The 19,296-nt window shown below is 59.8% G+C and overlaps 1 protein-coding gene across 1 annotated transcript in view; it reads right to left on the reverse strand.

Annotated features, from left to right (window-relative positions):
• Positions 1 to 18,897, reverse strand: part of LOC135873911 (zinc finger protein 260-like) — a 34,093-nt gene extending 15,196 nt beyond the window's left edge. Inside the window, exons 1-4 of the mRNA XM_065398520.1 lie at positions 18,850 to 18,897; positions 18,542 to 18,668; positions 17,835 to 17,948; positions 16,132 to 17,104 (exon numbers count right to left, since the gene is read on the reverse strand). Coding sequence (XP_065254592.1) covers positions 16,132 to 17,104; positions 17,835 to 17,948; positions 18,542 to 18,668; positions 18,850 to 18,897 — 1,262 coding nt within the window. The remainder of the gene's footprint in view (positions 1 to 16,131; positions 17,105 to 17,834; positions 17,949 to 18,541; positions 18,669 to 18,849) is intronic.
• Between the last annotated feature and the right edge of the window lie 399 nt (positions 18,898 to 19,296).

A 19,296-nucleotide genomic window follows, 5' to 3' on the forward strand; every position in this document is an offset into this window, starting at 1 on the left:
TCTCCTCTGGTAGGGGGTGCAAATCTGCTCCCCCAGCCTGAGCACTAAAATGCCTAGTTATGTCTCTGGCCCGGGGCCTCCACCCCCAGACTATTTCCTGGGTCACGATGGGCCATAAACATTCCAAGTGGGTCGAGAACCCCTGTCTTAGAGCATGTGCAGAAACACACAGCCTGCCCTGGGATGGGGCCAGGGCGCAAACCCCAAGTCTCAGCCGGCGGTTTGGTCACTGGCACGAAGGCTCCAGAGGTGCTGGGTCTCTGGGCTCAAACCTGCGTGCTGTCCTGGCTGGTGGCAGCCAGAGGGAAAGAACTGCTTCTGCCACTGGCTGGGGCTTTCAGGGGCCGGGTGCCAGCTGTCTTTAAGGAAGCTATCGCAGGATTCTCAATCCTACCGGTTAGACCAGTATCTCACCGCCCTGCTCTCATGCTGTGACTGGTTTGGAAAGTTTAGATGTAGGTGAGGCAGGGACTCCTGCCGCCCGGCCCGGGGGCAGAGTCTGGCGGCTTGAACCTTTCGGGGCCCCATGTTCAGAAAGGCGGGTGCAATCCATGTGCCGTACAGTGCGTGCAAACGTTCCTCTGCAGCAGGGCACGTCTGTGTATCGGGGCTGCACGGGGCGGGATAAAGGTTTGATTGGCGTTTGTTTGCAATGGTTGCGTGACTCGTGCGTGGTGAAGCCCATTCTCCATGGGAGCTGCTGGAGGCTGCTCCGGGATTTGGATTGGTGACGTTACCGAGCGCGTCGGTATCCTGCGTATATTACGTAATTCTGTCAAATCCAGTTCTGCACCTACCTGGGCTGTGTAACCGCTGGCGTTTCTCCTCTTCCCGCTTTGCTTGTTACGCCCTCTGGTTCATCTTGCCTTCGAGTGCCAGCCCTTTAGGGCCGTCTCTTAGCACAGCAGCTAGCGCGGGGCCCCATCCTCACTGGATATATAATACATATATATAATATGGAGATATACCTATCTCATAGAGCTGGAAGGGACCTTGAAAGGTCATTGAATCCAGCCCCCTGCCTTCACAGCAGGACCAAGTACTGTCCCTGACAGATTTCCCCCCCCCCCCCGATCCCTAAATGGCCCCCTCAAGGATTGAACTCACAACCCTGGGTTTAGCAATGAGGGTAATTAACCACAGGAACAATTTACCAAGGGTGCTGGTGGATTCTCCGTCACTGACCGTTTTTAAATCAAGATGGGATGTTTTCCTAAAAGCTCTGCTCTAGGAATTACTTTGAGTAGCTCTCTGGCCTGAGCTACACAGGAAGCCAGACGAGATGATCACAATGGGTCCGTCTGGCCTTGTGATCTGTGAATCTATGGCTCTGTCTATCAGTCCATCCCAGGATGACTCTGAGGCACCTGTGATGTGGCTGTGCATAAGACAAAGGCGATCCTAGGCTGCATCGGGCCTGGCAGTTCCCGTAGCGATGGAGACGTGTTAGTGCCGTTGTACAAGGCACAGGTGAGACCTCCGCTGGAGCGCTGCGTGCAGTTCTCGTCACCCGTGTTCAGGAAAGAGGAATCGAAACGGGGACAGCTGCAGAGACGGGCTGGAGGCGTGGAGAGCCTGTCTTCTGAGAGGAGACTGGGAGCTTGGCTTGGAGAAAAGCTGTTGACTCTCAAAGACGAGGCTAGCACCAAAACAAATGGGGGTGAATTCAGGCTGGAAATGAGAAGAAGGTTTCTAACCGTCAGTCAGAGGAGTGAGGCTCTGGAACAGCCGCCCCCCCCACCCCCAGGAGTAGCGGGGGCAAGAAACCTAGCTGGCTGCAAGAGGGCCCCTGAACAGGTGGAGATGCTGCGGTGGCCTCCCGAGGCAGGGGGCCCTTTCAGTCCTTTGTTCCTGTGAGAGGAGGCGTCGAGGGGTCAGGGACACAAACTGGCTGGCAGGGAAAGGGGAGACTCAGTGCCCAGCCCTGCCTCACCCAGCAGCTGGCCAAAGCGGGACCCCCAGGAGCCTGACCAGGGAGCCAGAGCAGGCCTCGCACCAGAGAGCCCAACGGAGGCCAAGGATCCAGAGAGCAGGCCAGAACCAGAGCCCCCAGCAGGGAAAAGGCTGAGAGCCAGGTGGGCTAAGCACCCGGCGCTGCTGTGAGCCGTGCTGTGCCGTGACACCCAGGGGAGAGCTGGGGAAGTGGCACAGGCCCGGCCCAGCCGCGTCAGGCGCTGCATGTCCTGCTGGGTGGGAGCAGCAGGCACAGTCTCTGGAGGCAGCAGTGGGGGCCTGGGGGCTGCCTGGGAAGAGAGCTAGCATCCCGCCATGTCCAATGGAAAATCCGTCCAGCCGGAGAGGCCCCAGTGCGTGCGGGGCTGAGCGAAAGCAAAGCAATCCGCAGCGTGTGTGAGAGGGGACGGGGACATCCAGTGTCACAAGGGTGTGGTGCGCCAGTGCTGACACCGGGCAGGGGCACGTCCGCACATCCCCACGTCACACGACGGGGTCAGGACACGCCGACTCCAGCAGCAAGAGTTACAGCAAGTGCTGTGAGCCGCCGATAAATCACAATCCCCCCAGGAACGGAGCCACTTCACAACGTGCTCCTGGCCCCCAGCGGGTGGGACGAACCTCTGGTAACCCTCAGTAATAGGCTTTTCCCCTCTCAGCTACAGCATCCCTCCCACCGCGTAAAGTGGCCAGGGGATGCAGCGCCACTCGGGTTTGGCCCGTCCACCCCTCCGGAGATGGAGGAACATCTGGGCCAAATCCAGCAACCTCCTGCACCGGGTTGCAACAACCCTCAGTTTGGGGGGGTTCTCAATCGGGAGGAGTGGAGGGGGCGGGAGCTAACTGCCCCTTAATGGGGGCGGGGGGTTGAGGGTCAAAGCGGGACAGTTCAGAGAAACCTGGGACTGTTGGAAGGTCGGCTCCGGCCAGCCACCAGATGGCAACACGATCACACGCGCCACCCTCTGGAATTGTCGCATGTTCACTTACGCCTGTTGGGGGATTTTACTCTGTTGCCAGCACGAAAACTGTTTGTTAGGTCAGCCAGTGGCATCACCTGTGAAATCCAAATAATGCTGAACTTACATGGCCAGATAGGCAACGAACTTCCGCATATGCTACGGGACTCCGGGAGCCTCTCTATGTCACACACGTCGTACAACCTGGCTAGGGTCACCAGACAGGAAGTGTGAAAAATCGGGACGGGGTGGTGGGTAATAGGCACCTATATAAGACAAAGTCATGAATATCGGGACTGTTCGTATAAAATCGGGTGTGCCTGGACGAGCCATCACTCCGGAGCCTGGCCGACTCCTCATTGCATTTGAAGCAAAATTCAGTTTAAAAGTCACCGTCTCAGGCATTAGAGAGAGAGAGAGAGAGAGTGTGTGTGTGTGTGTGTGTGACGGCTCCCCAAGCTGGGAGTTGGCGCTAAGGGGCGTTCGCGCTCTGCCGGGCTCTGGTCTGTCTGATGTGAGCCATTAGGGGCCGCTCCCCTCAGGCTGCACAGTGCATTGCTCTGCGGTCCCACTTTCCCCTCGCTCTGCCCCGTCTGCCCACAGTCCACAAAGCGCCTGGGACAGGGCCTGTCGGACTCAGCGTCATCACCTCAGTCAGCTGCGTGTGAGCCCAAAAACCATATGAAGGAACCTGCGTGGCCGACGCTCCAGCTTTAAACAACTGCTCCTTGTCTGGGCACACGTTGGCGTCCGGCTACAGACTGGAGTTACGCTGTGGCCATCCCTGGGGCACGCACGTCGCTTTTCCCACGTCTGAATTTCAATGGGCTAGTGCAGGGGTCGGCAACCTTTCAGAAGTGATGTGCCGAGTCTTCATTTTTTCACTCTAATTTAAGGTTTTGCGTGCCAGTAATACCTTTTAACGTTTTTAGAAGGTCTCTTTCTATAAGTCTATAATATATAACTAAACTATTGTTGTATGTAAAGTAAATAAGGTTTTTAAATGTTTAAGAAGCTTCATTTAAAATTAAATTAAAATGCAGAGCCCCCTGGACCGGTGGCCAGGACCCGGGCAGTGTGAGTGCCACTGAAAATCAGCTCCTGTCCCACCTTCGGCACGTGTGCCATAGGTTGCCTACCCCTGAGCTAGTGGGTGCCTTTGCCGCTTGTGTCCGGGCTGGGAAGTGTCGGTCCTTCTTGCTCCTGTGGAGGGTGCCCTCCATGTCAGCGCCGTGGTTTGATCTGTACTTGGGCAAGGGGGGAGCTCAGCCCCTCGGGGATCGGGATGGAGTGGCTGACGGTCTCTCCGTGGGCGCAGCTGGGGACCAGCCACTCTGCGGTGTGTTCGAGGTGTTACAGTCCCGTTACGCCAGCGAGCCCCTCTGCAAACCCCAGGCCCGGCCGGGTGCTGCCAGCCCCAGCTCTCTACACCAGCTTCCCCCTTCAGCCTCACTCCAGAGCAGTGCCACTTGTCCATGTAAACCTGGGGTGGGATGTAACAAGTGTCTCATCCCCCTGCAACACCTGCTCTTAGAGATCAGCTCTGTGGGAAGCACCTGCATTTCCTAGCACAGCACCCAGCAGACCGGGGCCGGCCTGGCCAGCCCCCGCCCAGCCCGTGTAAATGTGCCAGTGGAACGTCCTCCCAAACGAAACGCTCCAAGGGCTCTGGCGCTGACCCCCGCGGTGCTGCAGGGGGCGCTAGACATGGCCCTCCCGCCCGGCATGCGTGCTGGGGGCCCACATCAGTGCTGTGCACAGCGTCCATTGTTATTGTAGGGACTAGCGCAAGTCCCGGCAGCGCGCAGTGCAGGGCCGTGGCTGTCCTGCCCTCTCTCGCCCCGGCTGGGGAGCCCGGATGCGCACGGGGTCTGTTAATTAGACCAGGGGGTCCCAAACTTTTTTCCCTGAGGCCCCCCGGTGCAGCTGCAATAGGCACTGAGGCCAACTATTAACACGGGTCCGTCGGGGAGAGGGGCACCATGGGGCATGCGTGGCCCTCGCCTCAGCAGGGACCTGGGCCAGGCAGGTACACAGCCAGCCCCTGCCGACCCCCTCCGCCAGGGTAGCCCGCCGAGTGCCTTGAGCTCATCACCTGGCAGCCCTTCCTCAGTCGCACACCCAGCACCCTGGTGCGCCTCACAGGCACCCCCTGCCTGGGAACAAGGGCGGGGCTCGGGGCAGGAGTGGAGGAAGCCCCCTAAAAGGGGGGGGACCACCGGCGCCCGAATCGTGGCCCTGCCCCTGCCCCACCCCTCCCCCCAAGACCCCGCCCCCATACTGCCCATTACCCCCGAGGCCCCGCCCCTGTGCTGCCCATGGCCCCTGAGGCCCCGCCCCATGCCACCTTCTCCCCGAGCCCCCACCCTCACGCCACCCATTCCCCCCGAGACCCTGTTCCCACGCCGCCTCTTACCCCTAATATCCTGTTCCCACGCTACCTCTTCCCCCCCCCCGAGCCCCTGCTCCCACGTCGCTTCTTCCCCGTAAGGCCCTGCTCCCACGCCGCCTCTTCCCCCCGAGCCCTCACCCTTACGCCACCCGTGTCCCCCCCTGAGACCCTGCTCCCACGCCGCCTCTTCCCCCGAGACCCTGCTCCCATGCCGCCTCTTCCCCCGAGACCCTGCTCCCATGCTACCTCTTCCCCCTAAGGCCCTGCTCCCACACCGCCTCTTCCCCCCGAGCCCCCACTCTCACACCACCCATTCCCCTCGAGACCCTGTTCCCACGCTGCCTCTTCCCCCGAGACTCTGCTCCCACGCCGCCTCTTACCCCTAATACCCTGTTCCCACGCTGCCTCTTCCCCCCCGAGACCCTGCTCCCACGCCGCCTCTTACCCCTAATACCCTGTTCCCATGCTGCCTCTTCCCCCCCCGAGCCCCTGCTCCCACGCCGCTTCTTCCCCGTAAGGCCCTGCTCCCACGCCGCCTCTTCCCCCCGAGCCCTCACCCTTACGCCACCCGTGTCCCCCCCTGAGACCCTGCTCCCACGCCGCCTCTTCCCCCGAGACCCTGCTCCCATGCTACCTCTTCCCCCTAAGGCCCTGCTCCCACACCGCCTCTTCCCCCCAAGCCCCCACTCTCACACCACCCATTCCCCCCGAGACCCTGCTCCCACGCCGCCTCTTCCCCCCGAGACCCTGCTCCCATGCTGCCTCTTACCCCTAATAACCTGTTCCCACGCCGCTTCTTCCCAGTAAGGCCCAGCTCCCACGCCGCCTCTTCCACTCGAGACCACGCCTCCCGCTTGCTCCGATCCACCACCTCCCGCCCCCGCCCCCGCCCCCCTCTTGCCCTTACGGCCAGTAGAAAGTGATGGGGCCTGTGACGATGCTGCCTATGGGAACCAGCTGAGGTCACTCAATCAGGGTGAACTGCAAACAGAACGGGGCAAACAAACCCCAAACGCTGGTGGATATTCCAATACTTAGATTTACCAAACCAGCACAAAACAGCTTCTGTATTACCTCACTGGTTACTCAGAAGTTCAAACAACACAGTGCCCTTAAAGTGCCCAGCCTCAGGCCTCCGTCCAGACACACCTGTCAGATACGATGATGATTACTGAAAATCTTATCTCATCATATAGAAGAAAAGGTTCTTCCAACCCCAAAGGATCAGCCACACACCCAGGTCCAATTATAACTTAGATCTTACCCAAAATACACGCTATAGTCAATTCTTATTAACTAAACTAAAATTTATTAGAAAAGAGAGAGAGTGTTGGTTAAAAATCAATATACAGACAGACTTGAATTCAATTCTTGAGGTTCAGATACATAGCAGAGGTGAGCTTGTAGTTGCCAAAAGTCCTTTTAGAAATAGTCCAGAGGTTATAGTCCAATGTCCATATTCAGGGTGGCTCCAGTCAGTGACTGGGGATCTCAATCCTTATGGCTTAAGGTTTCCCCCTCTTGAAACCCAAAGCAGATCTGAGATGCAGAAGGATCATGTCCCAGGGTTCTTATACATTTCCAGCAGCCTTTTGGCCTGAGAAAACAATAGGCTTAACTCTCCTTCTCCCAAACATCCTGGCAATTAGCACAGGGTAATTTATCCATTAAACAGTTCCGATACAGGTTACCTCAACCTTCAAAGAGACATAGAGACAATAATACTATTTCACTCAAGTGTCATCATAAATGTTAATATTCCTTTTTTGATCTTTGAATTAAAGCTATAGCAATAGACAAGACTTGTTTGCTTACATCACAAGCCCTGAGCAAACACCTCCCCTTCTACCTATAACAATGCAGACTTGCATTTCACAGCTCTATTCATTTACACATCTTCCTAACCAGTCTCTAAAGTTCGGCCATGGGTCAGGTCAGTCTGTGAGTTAATTAACTCTTTCTGGCCCTGTCAGCTTCCAATGAGATATTAAATTACACTGATAACGTCACAGGGCTATGGCCCCCTAGCGCCCCCCCCCCCCCCCCCGTTCGGCGCTCCTGGCTCATTGGCCACCAGGGCCGAGCAGAGGGAGGTGCTTGGGCCAGGCTTGGCCATTACCTGTGACGGGCCTGATCACAGCATTGTCCAGCTGGAAGCAGAGCAGCACCGCCGAGTCCCAGTCCCTGGGGGGGCCCGACAGCCACAGATCGCAGGGCACGGCGGCTGAGTGGGAACGGCCAGGAACCCTCCAGCCACCCTGAGAACCACCACGTCTCAGGTGGGCCCCTTCTCCTCGCCTACTGTCCAGCGAGTCCACATCACCCTCTCCCCCCCGCCAGATTTGGATTGGAATCATGGTGGTCAGGAATAATTTTAACCGTCTTAAAACCGTCTAAATCACAAGCGGGGGAAGCCGGAGGGGGGAAGGAGGCAGCATTTGGTCTATAACCTTTGAACCGGATCCTCTCACCCTAGGCTGCGAAGCTGCTGAGAAAGGTGTGCTGTGCACAACTGCCCCATACTTTGCACTAAGCAGTGGCCAGTCACTGATTGAGATTAAAGCCAGACGAGACCATCCCGTCCAACAGCCTGTCCGGCACCGGCCAGGGTCACCTGCTCTGAGCCCAGCAACGTGTGTGATGGCTAAGGCACCTCCCAGACGGGCAGCCACGTCCCTTGGCAGTGTGCGCTGATGGTTACTCGCCCTCCCTGGGCGCAGCGTGGGCCTCGTCTCTCCGCTGAATTTGGTTTCAGTGAAGCTAAGTGGCCCCTGGGGACCCGCACAGCAGCTGGGCACGTGCAAGAGAACGTCAAGATGGCAACAGGAGCCCAAGCCTGCCAGCAGGCTCTCCCCGGCGGGTCCAGAGCAGAGCATGAAACAAAGGCAGCTCTAAGTTACGTAGCCAGGGGTGAGCGGGAGCGTCGCACTGCACCAAAGGCTCCGGCTAGCACACGCTGCATCAGCATCCAGCGCCCTCCGCTCCCTGTTGGCAGCAGCAAGTACCACGCGCCCGGCTGGTATCAGGCGGACCTTTACCCCCCGCCTCATTGGCGTTGGCTCTGCAGCCACATGGCATCTGACGGAGCCGGGCACGGTGGATGCACATGAAGCCCAGCCAGCACTGGGCGCTTAGTGGGGTGTTGCCCCATGTCCCCGTGGTTAGGTGTCGATAGATGTTTGGCTGCGTGTGGGTTCCCTCTGTGCCGCCCCAGCCCTGCTTAGGCAGCTGGCACGGCAGCCCTGGAGCGAACCGCCCAACGACCACATCCCGGATACACTGGCCAGGAGTGTGGCCTTTTGTGTAAGCCATGTTACTGCCCTGGCCGCTACGTGCACTGTACGGTTTTTTATGTTTGTTGTTTCGGGATGTGTTTGCGTCAGTCCTCGGTGACTCCTTAGCAACGTGTGTTTCTGCAATGTCCACCCTGGTCTTGCCAGACTCTGCGAGCAGGGCCTGCCTCAGACCAGGCCTCTGGTGCAAAGGCGTATGTCTCAGGCGCTCGTCCTACTATGGTCACGTACCATTGTGTTGCCCGATTCCCACTAGTCGCTGGCGTGTCGGGGCTAGTCAGGCTGCAGGGTGCTGCACAGTGTGACGGGGCAGCAGGGTAAGCCCCGGTGTTTTTCAGTCGCTTCCAGAGCGACTTTATAAAGCTCCACTATTTACCAGGGACGACCATCCCGGAAAATTGTGTGACACGTGGACTCTGCCGGGCGGGAGCAAGCCTGGGCCACTGCTCATGGCAAGAAGAGCTGCCAGTGGTTTGTGATACCCGGGACACTGATGCCAGCTCAAGGCTCAGCTCTCTCCTCCCGTCCTAGGGTTTCACTCTGACTGGGGAGGCTGATATTTGAAAGCTGATGAATAATTTCCCAACGTGTCTAACTACAGAGACCTCCCTGAGCTCTGTAACCTGCGAGTGGGAGCTGATTACAACCGGCCCCTCTAGAGAACAGGAAATCACTAGCTTAGCATTAGTCTCTGGAGGGTTATGTGCCAACTGATTCACACCTGGCCAGCCGCCCAGCAGAACTGCCTGTTTCCTTAGCTGCTAGCCATTGGTGGTGGAAGAAGAACTGACAGTTGAGAAATGGATCATCAGACCACTGGTCCACAGCACGGGGCCCTCCTGGGGCTGTGAACGTTTCCACTTGGCGGTTGGCTCTGACAGCGCTGGGCTGGCAAGCACCAACACACTGCAGCGAGCTCATCCCCCTGGCCAGCGGCTCTCCCCGTATCACGCCCTCTCTGCGTCCCTCCGCTGGAATCACGCAATTCACACAGGCAATGAGAGGCAAATGTTTCACAGCCAGGGCAGCTAGCCATTGGGCAGGGGTGTGCTGGAGTCTCCATCCCTTGGAGCCTTTCAGTAGAGACTTACGCTTTGTCTCCACTGCCATTTGACAACACGAACCCGCTCGTAGGGGGTGGAAGTATTGCCGACAAACAGCATTTACTCTGCCTGGCTGCGTCACTAAACACCATGTAGTGTAGGCAAAGCCTGACTCGCTTTCTAACCACTAGCTCAACCCCGAGTTGCTGCCCTCAATGCCCGGGTGTTGCTGGGTGAGGGTCTGTGCTGGTCTGTGCTGTGCAGATCCCACGATCATTCACAATGGTCCCTTCAGGAATCAGACACAAGCTTCCTGTCCCTGCCTCGCAGGCCGTCTGCAGCCTTCCTGCTGATCTGCTCTGGGCTCAGCCGGCTGCCCCCTGCTCCTTCCCCGTCCTGCAAGCTAGGATCCACCTAACCTGCACAGCCACAAACACACGGCAGACGTCTGAGCCGTATGCTAAGGGCGGCGTGTTCAGCCTTCGCCTCTGAAATTCCCTGCGTGAGCCCGTCGGGCCCGTCTCACCGTTGCGTTGATGCCAGGGGGGTTGGCACTGACTATTAGCACTTGTGTTCTGGCCGGGGTGGAGATCCGGTTTTCCGGCTCTTACTCCAAGTCTCTGCGCAGAGCCCTGCGGCGTGCAGAGACGAAATCGCTCGAACACCCACCGATCGGCGCTACGTGGCTCTGGGGAGAGAGTCCCCAGGGGACCCAGCTCAGCAGCCAGGCGGCCTAAGCTCATCTCTTCTGCCTCTTTGTAACCTGCTGGGTCCTCAGGAAGGGCAGCGTTAGAAAGGCGCCTCCAGCCGGCCGCTGGCTCCGCTTCCCAGGGAATCTGAGCGGCCCCGAGATTCCTCTGGCCCAAGGGGGCCTGTCCTGCCAGGAACGCCAGGGCTGGGGAGAAGCCAGCTCCGCGGCAGGACCCTGGAGGGAATCCAGCCATGCCAGGAGGTGGCAGGGCAGCTGGGCTCCCAGCAGCAAGACGCCGTCAGCCCCGCACCGGTCCAGGCTCCTCAGGGAGCCAGAGAGGAGTCGGCCCAGCAGCACGTGTCAGTAGGGTGACCAGACGTCCTGTTTATAAAGGGACAGTCCCGTCTTTCAGCCGCCTGCTGGGGTCCTCACTTTCTTATAAACGGGAAAATTGTCCCGTATTTTCTGTCTCCCCCCATTGGTGCAGGCCGGGTCCCTGCTCGCCAGCTGCCCGCCCACCAGCAGTGAGTGGGGGGTCCGGTGGCTGACGATGGGGGTGGGTGTGCAAGGCTGGTGGGTGTGCAAGGTGGGACGAAGCTGCAGCAAGAGGGGCCGGCCCCTCCCCCTGCCGGTCCGTCAGCCCCTGCTGTGGGCCGGCTCTTGGCCAGCAGGGCCCCGCCCCCCGGCCCGTTTCCGACCAGTGCTGGCTGCGAGCTGCAGTGGCTGGTGAGCGCTGGCAGGCGCCAGGCAGAGGCCGGCCATGTGTCGCCTCTGCTGCCGACCCATCGGCCCTTTATGTGCTTCCCTCTCGCTGCCCTCGCCCTGCTTCGCCCCTTCACCCCCCCCAGCCCTGCTGCTCCTCCATATCCCCCCGGCAGGACGCGTCCTGCTCCCAGCGCGTGCAGAGAACCAGCCCCTGGTCAGAGCGCTCAGCTCACCAACAGCCTGGCCGGCAGGTTCCTTCCTTCCCCCACTGCCTCTGGCTGGGCCAGCGCCTGGGAAAGCCCAAGTCTCTCCAGCCCAGGGCACTGCCCAGGAGGAGCCGAGCCCTGCATGTGCCAAAGCCCTGCACAGCGCTGGCATGGGGCGGCCTCTCCGTCCCTCAGCGAAGCTCGGGGGAGGGGGGGCAGCGATTTCCAGCCTGTTCACACCCTGAACTTGCTGGCTCCACAGTAGCCCCCTGGGGAGGGGCTTAGCCCCCTCTTCACCCCCTAGGCCCCCACCCTGGGTCCTGCCCCCGGGGAGCACGGGGCTGCTCCGTCCCCTAGGCACCCTCCCCTGCTGAGCCACCCCTCTGGCCGGTTTGCTGACACCCCTGCAGCCAGGGGCCCTGGTGCACAATGCATCCCTAGGGCTTAACCCCTTCCTGCCCATGCTGTAGCCAGGGGACAGGAGGCGCTGGGTTACGTCCATGGCCAGCAGCAGCCTGGGGGTGTTAGCTGCCTTTCCACACTGTGTGGGCAGGAAGGGCCAAGCTGCTTCCAGCCACAGGGGAGCGGGGGCAGAAGAGATGAGCTCTGCAAAGACACAGGCCAGCTCATCCTTCCCCCCTCTCCCCCCCGGCCCCTGCGGCTGGAAGCAGCTCCCTTCCCTTCCCTCTTGCACAGGGCCGAAGGGCTGCTGCTGGCCACATTCTGGTGTGAACCCTGGCAGAAGTCGGGGGGGGGGGGGCAAGTGTGTGTGTGGGTTCATCCTTCCCCCCCCCACACACACACACACGTTGCCTTGGGAAGATATGGCGCCAGGAACCAGGAGAGGCGGGCAGGCATGGAGGGCAGAGAGCACCAGGCAGGGATGGTTGGATTGGTCGGTCACACATCTCCCCCTCCCGCCCCACGTGAGAGGTGTATCATAGAATATCAGGGTTGGAAGGGACCTCAGGAGGCATCTAGTCCAACCCCCTGCTCAGAGCAGGACCAATCCCCAACTAAATCATCCCAGCCAGGGCTTTGTCAAGCTGGGCCTTAAAAACCTCTAAGGAAGGAGATTTCATCACCTCCCTAGGTAACCCATTCCAGTGCTTCACCACCCTCCTAGTGAAATAGTGTTTCCTAATATCCAACCTGAACCTCCTCCACTGCAACTTGAGACCATTGCTCCTTGTTCTGTCATCTGCCACCACTGAGAACAGTCTAGATCCATCCTCTTTGGAACCCCCTTTCGGGTAGTTGAAAGCAGCTATCAAGTATGCGAGTGTGTGTGTCACCTCTCCCTCTGTGTGTGGGTGGCGGGGTGGGGTGTGTGTGTGGCACCTCTCCCTCTGTGTGTGGGTGGGGGTGTCGGGGGGTGGCACCCCTCCTGTGTGAACCCTGAAACCTTAAAGAGAAGAAGGTAAATAAAAAGACTCCAACTCCGCAGTATTTCTTTTTAACGGGCTCAGTCAGCTTGATGTTAATGTGAATAACAGAAGTATTGGAGCATAAGCTTTCGTGGGTGAATACCCACTTCGTCAGATGCATGTGGTGGAAATTTCCATTACATGCGTCTGACGAAGTGGGTATTCACCCACGAAAGCTTATGCTCCAATACGTCTGTTAGTCTATAAGGTGCCACAGGACCCTCTGTTGCTTTTTACAGATCCCGACTAACACAGCTACCCCTCTGATACTTGACACCATGCAAGGCACTGCATTTAGCCGTATGGAATGGAAATCTATCAACCTCATGAAGAAACTTGCCTGCCTCTGGAAATTTCCATTACATGCGTCTGACGAAGCGGGTATTCACCCACGAAAGCTCATGCTCCAATACATCTGTTAGTCTATAAGGTGCCACAGGATTCTTTGTTGCTTTTTACAGATCCCGACTAACACGGCTCCCCTCTGATACTTAATGTGAATGTTTGTCCTGCAGAGTCTGATCGATCGCCATTGAACTTGCTTGAATACGAGTCATTTCCCCGGGTGTCCGGTATTCAGCAGAGGGAAGTGTGGCCACCCTAGTCTCAGGCAGGACTCGGGGGCTCCCGGAAGGAGTTCTAGCACCGGAGAGGGTTGCAGTTAAGCTGCGGAGCGGAGGGACCAGTTCCCAATGAATGAAACCTCCCCGGGAAGAAGAGGCTGAGCGTGTCCAAGGGCAGGTGGAAGGAAGGTGCTGCGTGAGTCTCACAGGAAAAGTTCCTCACTGATGGTTTGACTTGAGCTCTAGAAACCCAGAACTGATGATTCAACTGCACAGAGGGAGTTCGGCCTTGAACTCAAGGAGCCGATATCACTGACTCCGACTCACAACATGTTTATTCATTACCCTGAGGTTACCCAGTAACAGGAAATAGCTACCGCGGCGATGCCCCACCTGACACCAGCCCGGCGGCTCAGCTCTGCCCAGGACACGTGGCCAGAGCCCCTGGAGTTGTTATAATGCAGTATCTGGGTTACTGCAGGGCCCACAGCCTGCAAGGCATCACCTGCATGGCCAGGGAGACGCAGGCCCAGCTCCAAGGAGCTGACAGCTCGGGGCCTCACGTAAACATACAAAGGGTGGGGAACTGAATAAATACACATGGACTACACCCAACTGCCCCCGCCCCCTCACCGCTGTTAGCTGGCCAAGGTCCTGGAGGCATGACCCGGCCTGGAGGAGAGACATGCGGGGGGGCGGGGGAGGGATGGCCTCAGAGATCAGTCCAGGGAGGGGGTTGCAATCGTGTAGGAGGTCAAGGAGAGAACGGCTGAGAAGCAGACAAGTAGGCAGTCAAAGCTGGCATCATCGGTGGGGCAGAAGGGGTAGGGGATGGCATCAAAACGGCCAGGCCGGGTCAGACCAATGGTCCATCTAGCCCAGGATCCTGTCTTCTGACAGTGGCCAGTGCCAGGTGCCCCAGAGGGAATGAACAGGAGAGGGCAGTGTATTGAGTGATCCATCCCTTGGCGTCCACTCCCAGCTGCTGGCAGTTGGAGATTTAGGGACACTCAGATCATGGTGTGGTGTCCCTGACCATCTCGGCTGATAGCCACTGATGGACCGATCCTCCAGGAACTGGTCTAGTTCTTTTCTGAACCGTTATAGTTTTGGCCTTCACAACATCCCCTGGCAAGGAGTTCCACAGGTTGACTGTGCGTTGTGGGGAGTACCTCCTTAGCTTGACATGATAGGAGACCAGAGTGGGGAAGCCGGCGGGAACGGTTTGCACATAGCGTTCTGTGGAGAGCCCCAAGCAAGCAATAACTCTATCTATGGCAGGACCTGCAAATCCCCAGGTAATGGTCTGTTTGCAGCCAGATTTACACGAGGTGCCCAAGACGTTCTGTCCGTTGAAACAAACAGGAATTTGTGTCCCCAGCACCATGGAGGTGGCCTGCCAGGAATGGGTTCCACGCAGAACGGGAACTGTCCTAGCAATTTCAACCCGACTTGCAGCGCTGGCCCCCATCGGGGGGAATTCTGGAAGGCAGATGGCCACTTCTGCTCCACAGGGCCTCAGGAAACCTCTGCACGTTCAGGGTGTGTGGAGCCAGGACACACAACACTGTGCAGTTTCTCCCTGAAGGAGGGTGGCCACTATGAACATAGGTCACCTCGCTCCACTACTGCAGCCTGGCCTGGAGGGGTTATATCTGCCCTGAACTCTGCACAGAGTTCACTGTCTTCCCCACCCCCAGAACCGGTGGGGAACCCTCCCCCCACACCCCTCTGCTGCGACGGGGCAGCCCTGAACTGTTCTGGAGCTGCAGAGCATTTCCAATCCCTGCACAGTTATAACGTGAGCGGACCCGGGTACAGGGCTGTGGTGAACCCACCAGGGCGGGCGCCCCGCCCAGTGCAGCCAGCGCGCTGTGACGTGCCCCCAGGACCGGTTCTATGGGGAGAACCAGCCACACCGGGAACAGCAGCTAGCGGAACCTCACGCGCAACCGTGGGAATAGGGGGTGAACTTCTACAGCCCGGGGTAAGCCGGGGCAAACCAGACAATCCATCCATTTATCTGGCCACCGTCACCAGGATATCTGGGCGCCCCATTACTGTATTTATCCCCACCCCACCCCCCCTGGGCAGGGCAGGCTGGTATCCCCATTGCACAGCTGGGGCAGCGAGGCCTTGAGAGGCTAAGGGACATGCCCAAGGTCACCCAGAAATCTGTAGCAGAGCAGGGACATGAACCCAAGGCTTTGGCTAGTGCCCTGACCTCTCTCAGAAACTGCCCAATGGTCCTTGTGAGGGGGCTGCAGGAACCCCAGGTGAGATTCTCTGCCCTGGGTGAAGCAGGAGGCCAGACCGGATGGTCAGAACAATCTCTTCTGGCCTTCGCTGCTACGACTCTCTAAGCCCATCACCGCCTACGGTGGGTTGGGTAACTGTGGGGGGGCTCAGGACGCCCACTGGCGCGCCGTGGGACTGCCATTTGAGGAGGGGGATGTAGCTCTCAGAGCGGCCAGGCCCAGGGCGAGTCTGGTGCCTTACAATGAGGACGCACTGCAATATACTGGCGAGCAGTGAAATTCACCCCGGGAGAGGGCTGGCTGGCAAGGCCTCGGCACCGCTTGAGTCCTGCATGCGCGCCAGCCCTCAGCCCTGGGGTGAATTTCACCCCCATCCTTAGCAACGGCAGAATCCCCCCAGAATGACTCACCCAGGGCTCTGCAAGACAGCAGAGCTTCCCCTCAAAGGCTGGGGTCTTGCTCCATGGCCCACGGGACCCCCAGGCTGAGACAACGCCTAGGCCTCGCCCCAGCCCTCTGCCCAGGGGCGAGTTTCGCCCCCGGGCCTTAGCAACGGCAGAGCCCGCGCAGCCTGCCAGGCCCGGCCGCAGCCTGCAGGAGACAGAGCGGCTGGGGGCTACTGCTCGTCCCCGTGGGCCCTCTGATGGAGGAGCAGCTTGGTCTTGAAGCTGAAGCTCCTCCCGCACTGGGCGCAGGTGTAGGGCTTGAAGCGCCGGTGCAGCTTCCGGTGGGCCATGAGGTTGGCCTTGTTGCAGAAGGTGCGGTCGCACTCGGGGCAGGCGTAGGGCCGCTCCCCGGTGTGCACCCGCTGGTGCATGAGGAGGTTCCCGCTGCGGCTGAAGCTGCGGCCGCAGTCGGCGCACTTGTGGGAGCGCTCCTGCGGGTGGCTGCGCTGGTGGATAATCAGGCTCTCCTTCCAGCTGAAGCTGCGGTCGCAGCGGGCGCAGGCGAAGGGCCTCTCCTCGCGGTGCGCCGCCTCGTGCTGGGCCAGGCTGGCCGGGTCGCCGCAGCTCTGCCCGCACTCGGGGCACCGGTGGGGCGTGTCCCCGACGTGCTCCTTCCTGTGGGCCAGCAGGTTCCTCTTGTGGCGGAAGCTCTCCCCGCACAGGCTGCAGGCGTGGCCGCCCTCGCCCGCGTGCCCCGCCCGGTGCCGCAGCAGGTCGCCCTTGAGGCAGAAGCTTTTCCCGCACTCGGTGCAGGCGTGCCGGCTCTTCCCCCGCCGCTTCTTGTGGGTCAAGAGGTTGCGGCGGTGGCGGAAGCTCTTCCCGCAGGCCCGGCACTCGTGGGGCCCGGCGCCCGGGTGCAGGCGCTGGTGGGCGCTCAGTGAGGCCTCGTCATCAAAGCTCTTCCCGCACTCGCAGCAGATGAGGGGGCCCTCGCTCCCCGGGTGAATCATGGCCAGTGTGCCGCCCAGGAACGCACCGTCCCTCCCCTCCCACTCCTGGGATTGCTGGGGGGCGTCTCCCGCCAGGTCCCTCTGCTTCACCTCGCACCACAGGGCAGGATATTCCAGCACAAACCCCTCGGCTCCCCCGGCCAGCGACGTGTGTGGCACCCACTGGTCGTTGTAGCCCTCCACAGACAGCTCCTCCTTGACACGCCTTCCCCAGCCAGCTGTTGGACAGACCAAGCCAAGCAGTTACACCCTGGGAAGGGGCTGGGGGAGGCCGGATGCTCCACTGGTGCCAACGAGCGTTAACATCACACGCCTTTGCCGATTCCCACCGGCCCTGGGCTCACACAGCGCCCAGAGCCACACCTCTGCCCCCGCGCCGCACTGTGGAGTGAGTTGGGGGGGGGCTGGGCTTTAGAGGCAGGGCAGTCTCTGCCGGTGCCCGCTGTGCGGCAAACGCAGGGCAGAGATTCTGGGCACAGGCTGTGGTGTGTGTGGTCACGGCACGCTCCCCCTCAGGGATACGACCTGGACTGGCACACAGGGCGGGGGTAACGAATGGTAGATCAATGAGCTCCCTGACCGTGTGCCCGACCTCCCTGCAGGAACGGCCTTGCCGCAGATCTCATTACAGAGCAAGGAGCCCAGGGTGATCGGGGGCCACCCTCGCTGCCCTGCTCTGCCCAGCAGCACAGAGCAGGCAGACAGCCGCCGTGAGCGGCAGAGAGCTGGCACAGGCACTTCTACCCCCAGCCCCCCTTTTAGCCCTAGCAGAGGGGCCTGGCCCAGGCCACTGCTGCATGAATGTCTCTTGGGGATACTGATCGGCCAGCGCAGGCCTGAGTCCCCCTCTGCTCATCTGCCCCCCGGGACAGGGACTGAACGTTGCACAACGTTTCTGCTCTTTTGTCTCTGAGCAGTTTGCAGGGAGGGGGAATCGGTGCCGCTCACCTGTGCTGGGGGCGTCCAGGATTCCTCTGTCCCTCTCGCCCTGGGGAGCGGTGGTGTGTGGCTCTTCCCCTCGCTCCATTTTACAGATCATTTCCGGTTTGGGGCCTGCAGAACCTGGGCATGGGGGGAGACCCACAGTCTGGGTTTCCTGTGTCCGCCGCAGGAAGAGGCGATTTGCAAACGCGTCGGATGTGAGTGGGAGATGCTGTCACGGGGGCTCTTCATTCCGACTGCAAACCCCTTGGGGCAGGGACACACGGGGGGGCTACTGACTGGGATGTGCCCAGCTCCCGCAGTGCTGTGTCCGCACGTAACAGCAGTGTGTGAACCGGAGCCGCCCTGCGAGGTGCAGCCCATGGGACCTGGAGCGGGTTTGAATTCCTCATCCCCGCTGGGAGAGGCAGCTGCCGAGGGATGGGAGGTACCTGCAGCCCCTGGGCCCTGTGGACGGGACAGAGCGGTTCAGCCCATTTCCCAGGTACGTCTGAAGGGACATGTGGGTGCCCTGCGGGATTTCAACGTTCCCTTGAAAAGGGCTGGCGTGGGGCTGGGCCGTGCCTGGACCATGCACAGAGCTCACTCGCTGCCCAAGAGGCGTGGGCTGCGGCTGGCTCCTGTGGGCTAGAGGGTCTCCCTCGGGGTGGATTTCATCCCACCTTGCCACCGGCCAGGGCCTTTCACAGACTCTAACAGGGCCTGATCCTCACCCAGCGAGGCAATGAGCTCGTAATTCTCCATCATCACGTCCCGGTACAGCTCCCGCTGCCATTCGGCTAACGCCGCCCACTCCTCCGGGGAGAAATAGACCGCCACGTCCTCGAACGACACCAGGGCCTGAAACACAAGAAGGGTCCCCATTCGGGACCTACTGATTCAGTGGCATCTTTATCCACCATCCTCAATGGGGGCAGGCGGGAGGGGAGTCTGTGGACACCATACATGGTCACGTCCTCCAAGCTGCCCCACTCACCCCCCAGCCTAGGGCCCCACGGCCGGTTGAGTCACCTCCCTTTACCTTCCCCGAGACAGGTTCTGTCTCTGATCTTCTGCGGACCAGCCCCATGTGGCTTCAAGCCTGGGGGTGTCCTGAGCTTGTCCTATGAGAGTGGGGCAACTGCTCAGGAAGCCTGGCCTGGTGGGCACGGCGGTGGGCTGGCGCTCAGGGGACCTGGGGCAGTTCCTGGTTCTGCCACAGACTCCCTGTGTGACCCTGGGTGTGTCACTTAGTATCCCCAGTGGCCAGATGGGAGGTTAACACTTACCTCCTCCCTACCTTTGTCTGGGTTATTTAGATTTGCCTATAAGCACCTGGGGGCAGGGCCTGTCTCTGACTCTGGGTATATCCAGAGCCCACCACAATGGGACCCTGATCTAGGGCCATTAGAGCGTCACCGTAATACTGCCAATTACCGCATCCAGCCCTGGTCTGTGCCTGGCTGAGAGTAGCCCCTGATCAACCCAG

This window comes from Emys orbicularis, chromosome 2, assembly GCF_028017835.1.
Source record: "Emys orbicularis isolate rEmyOrb1 chromosome 2, rEmyOrb1.hap1, whole genome shotgun sequence".
Taxonomy (NCBI): Eukaryota; Metazoa; Chordata; order Testudines; family Emydidae; genus Emys; species Emys orbicularis.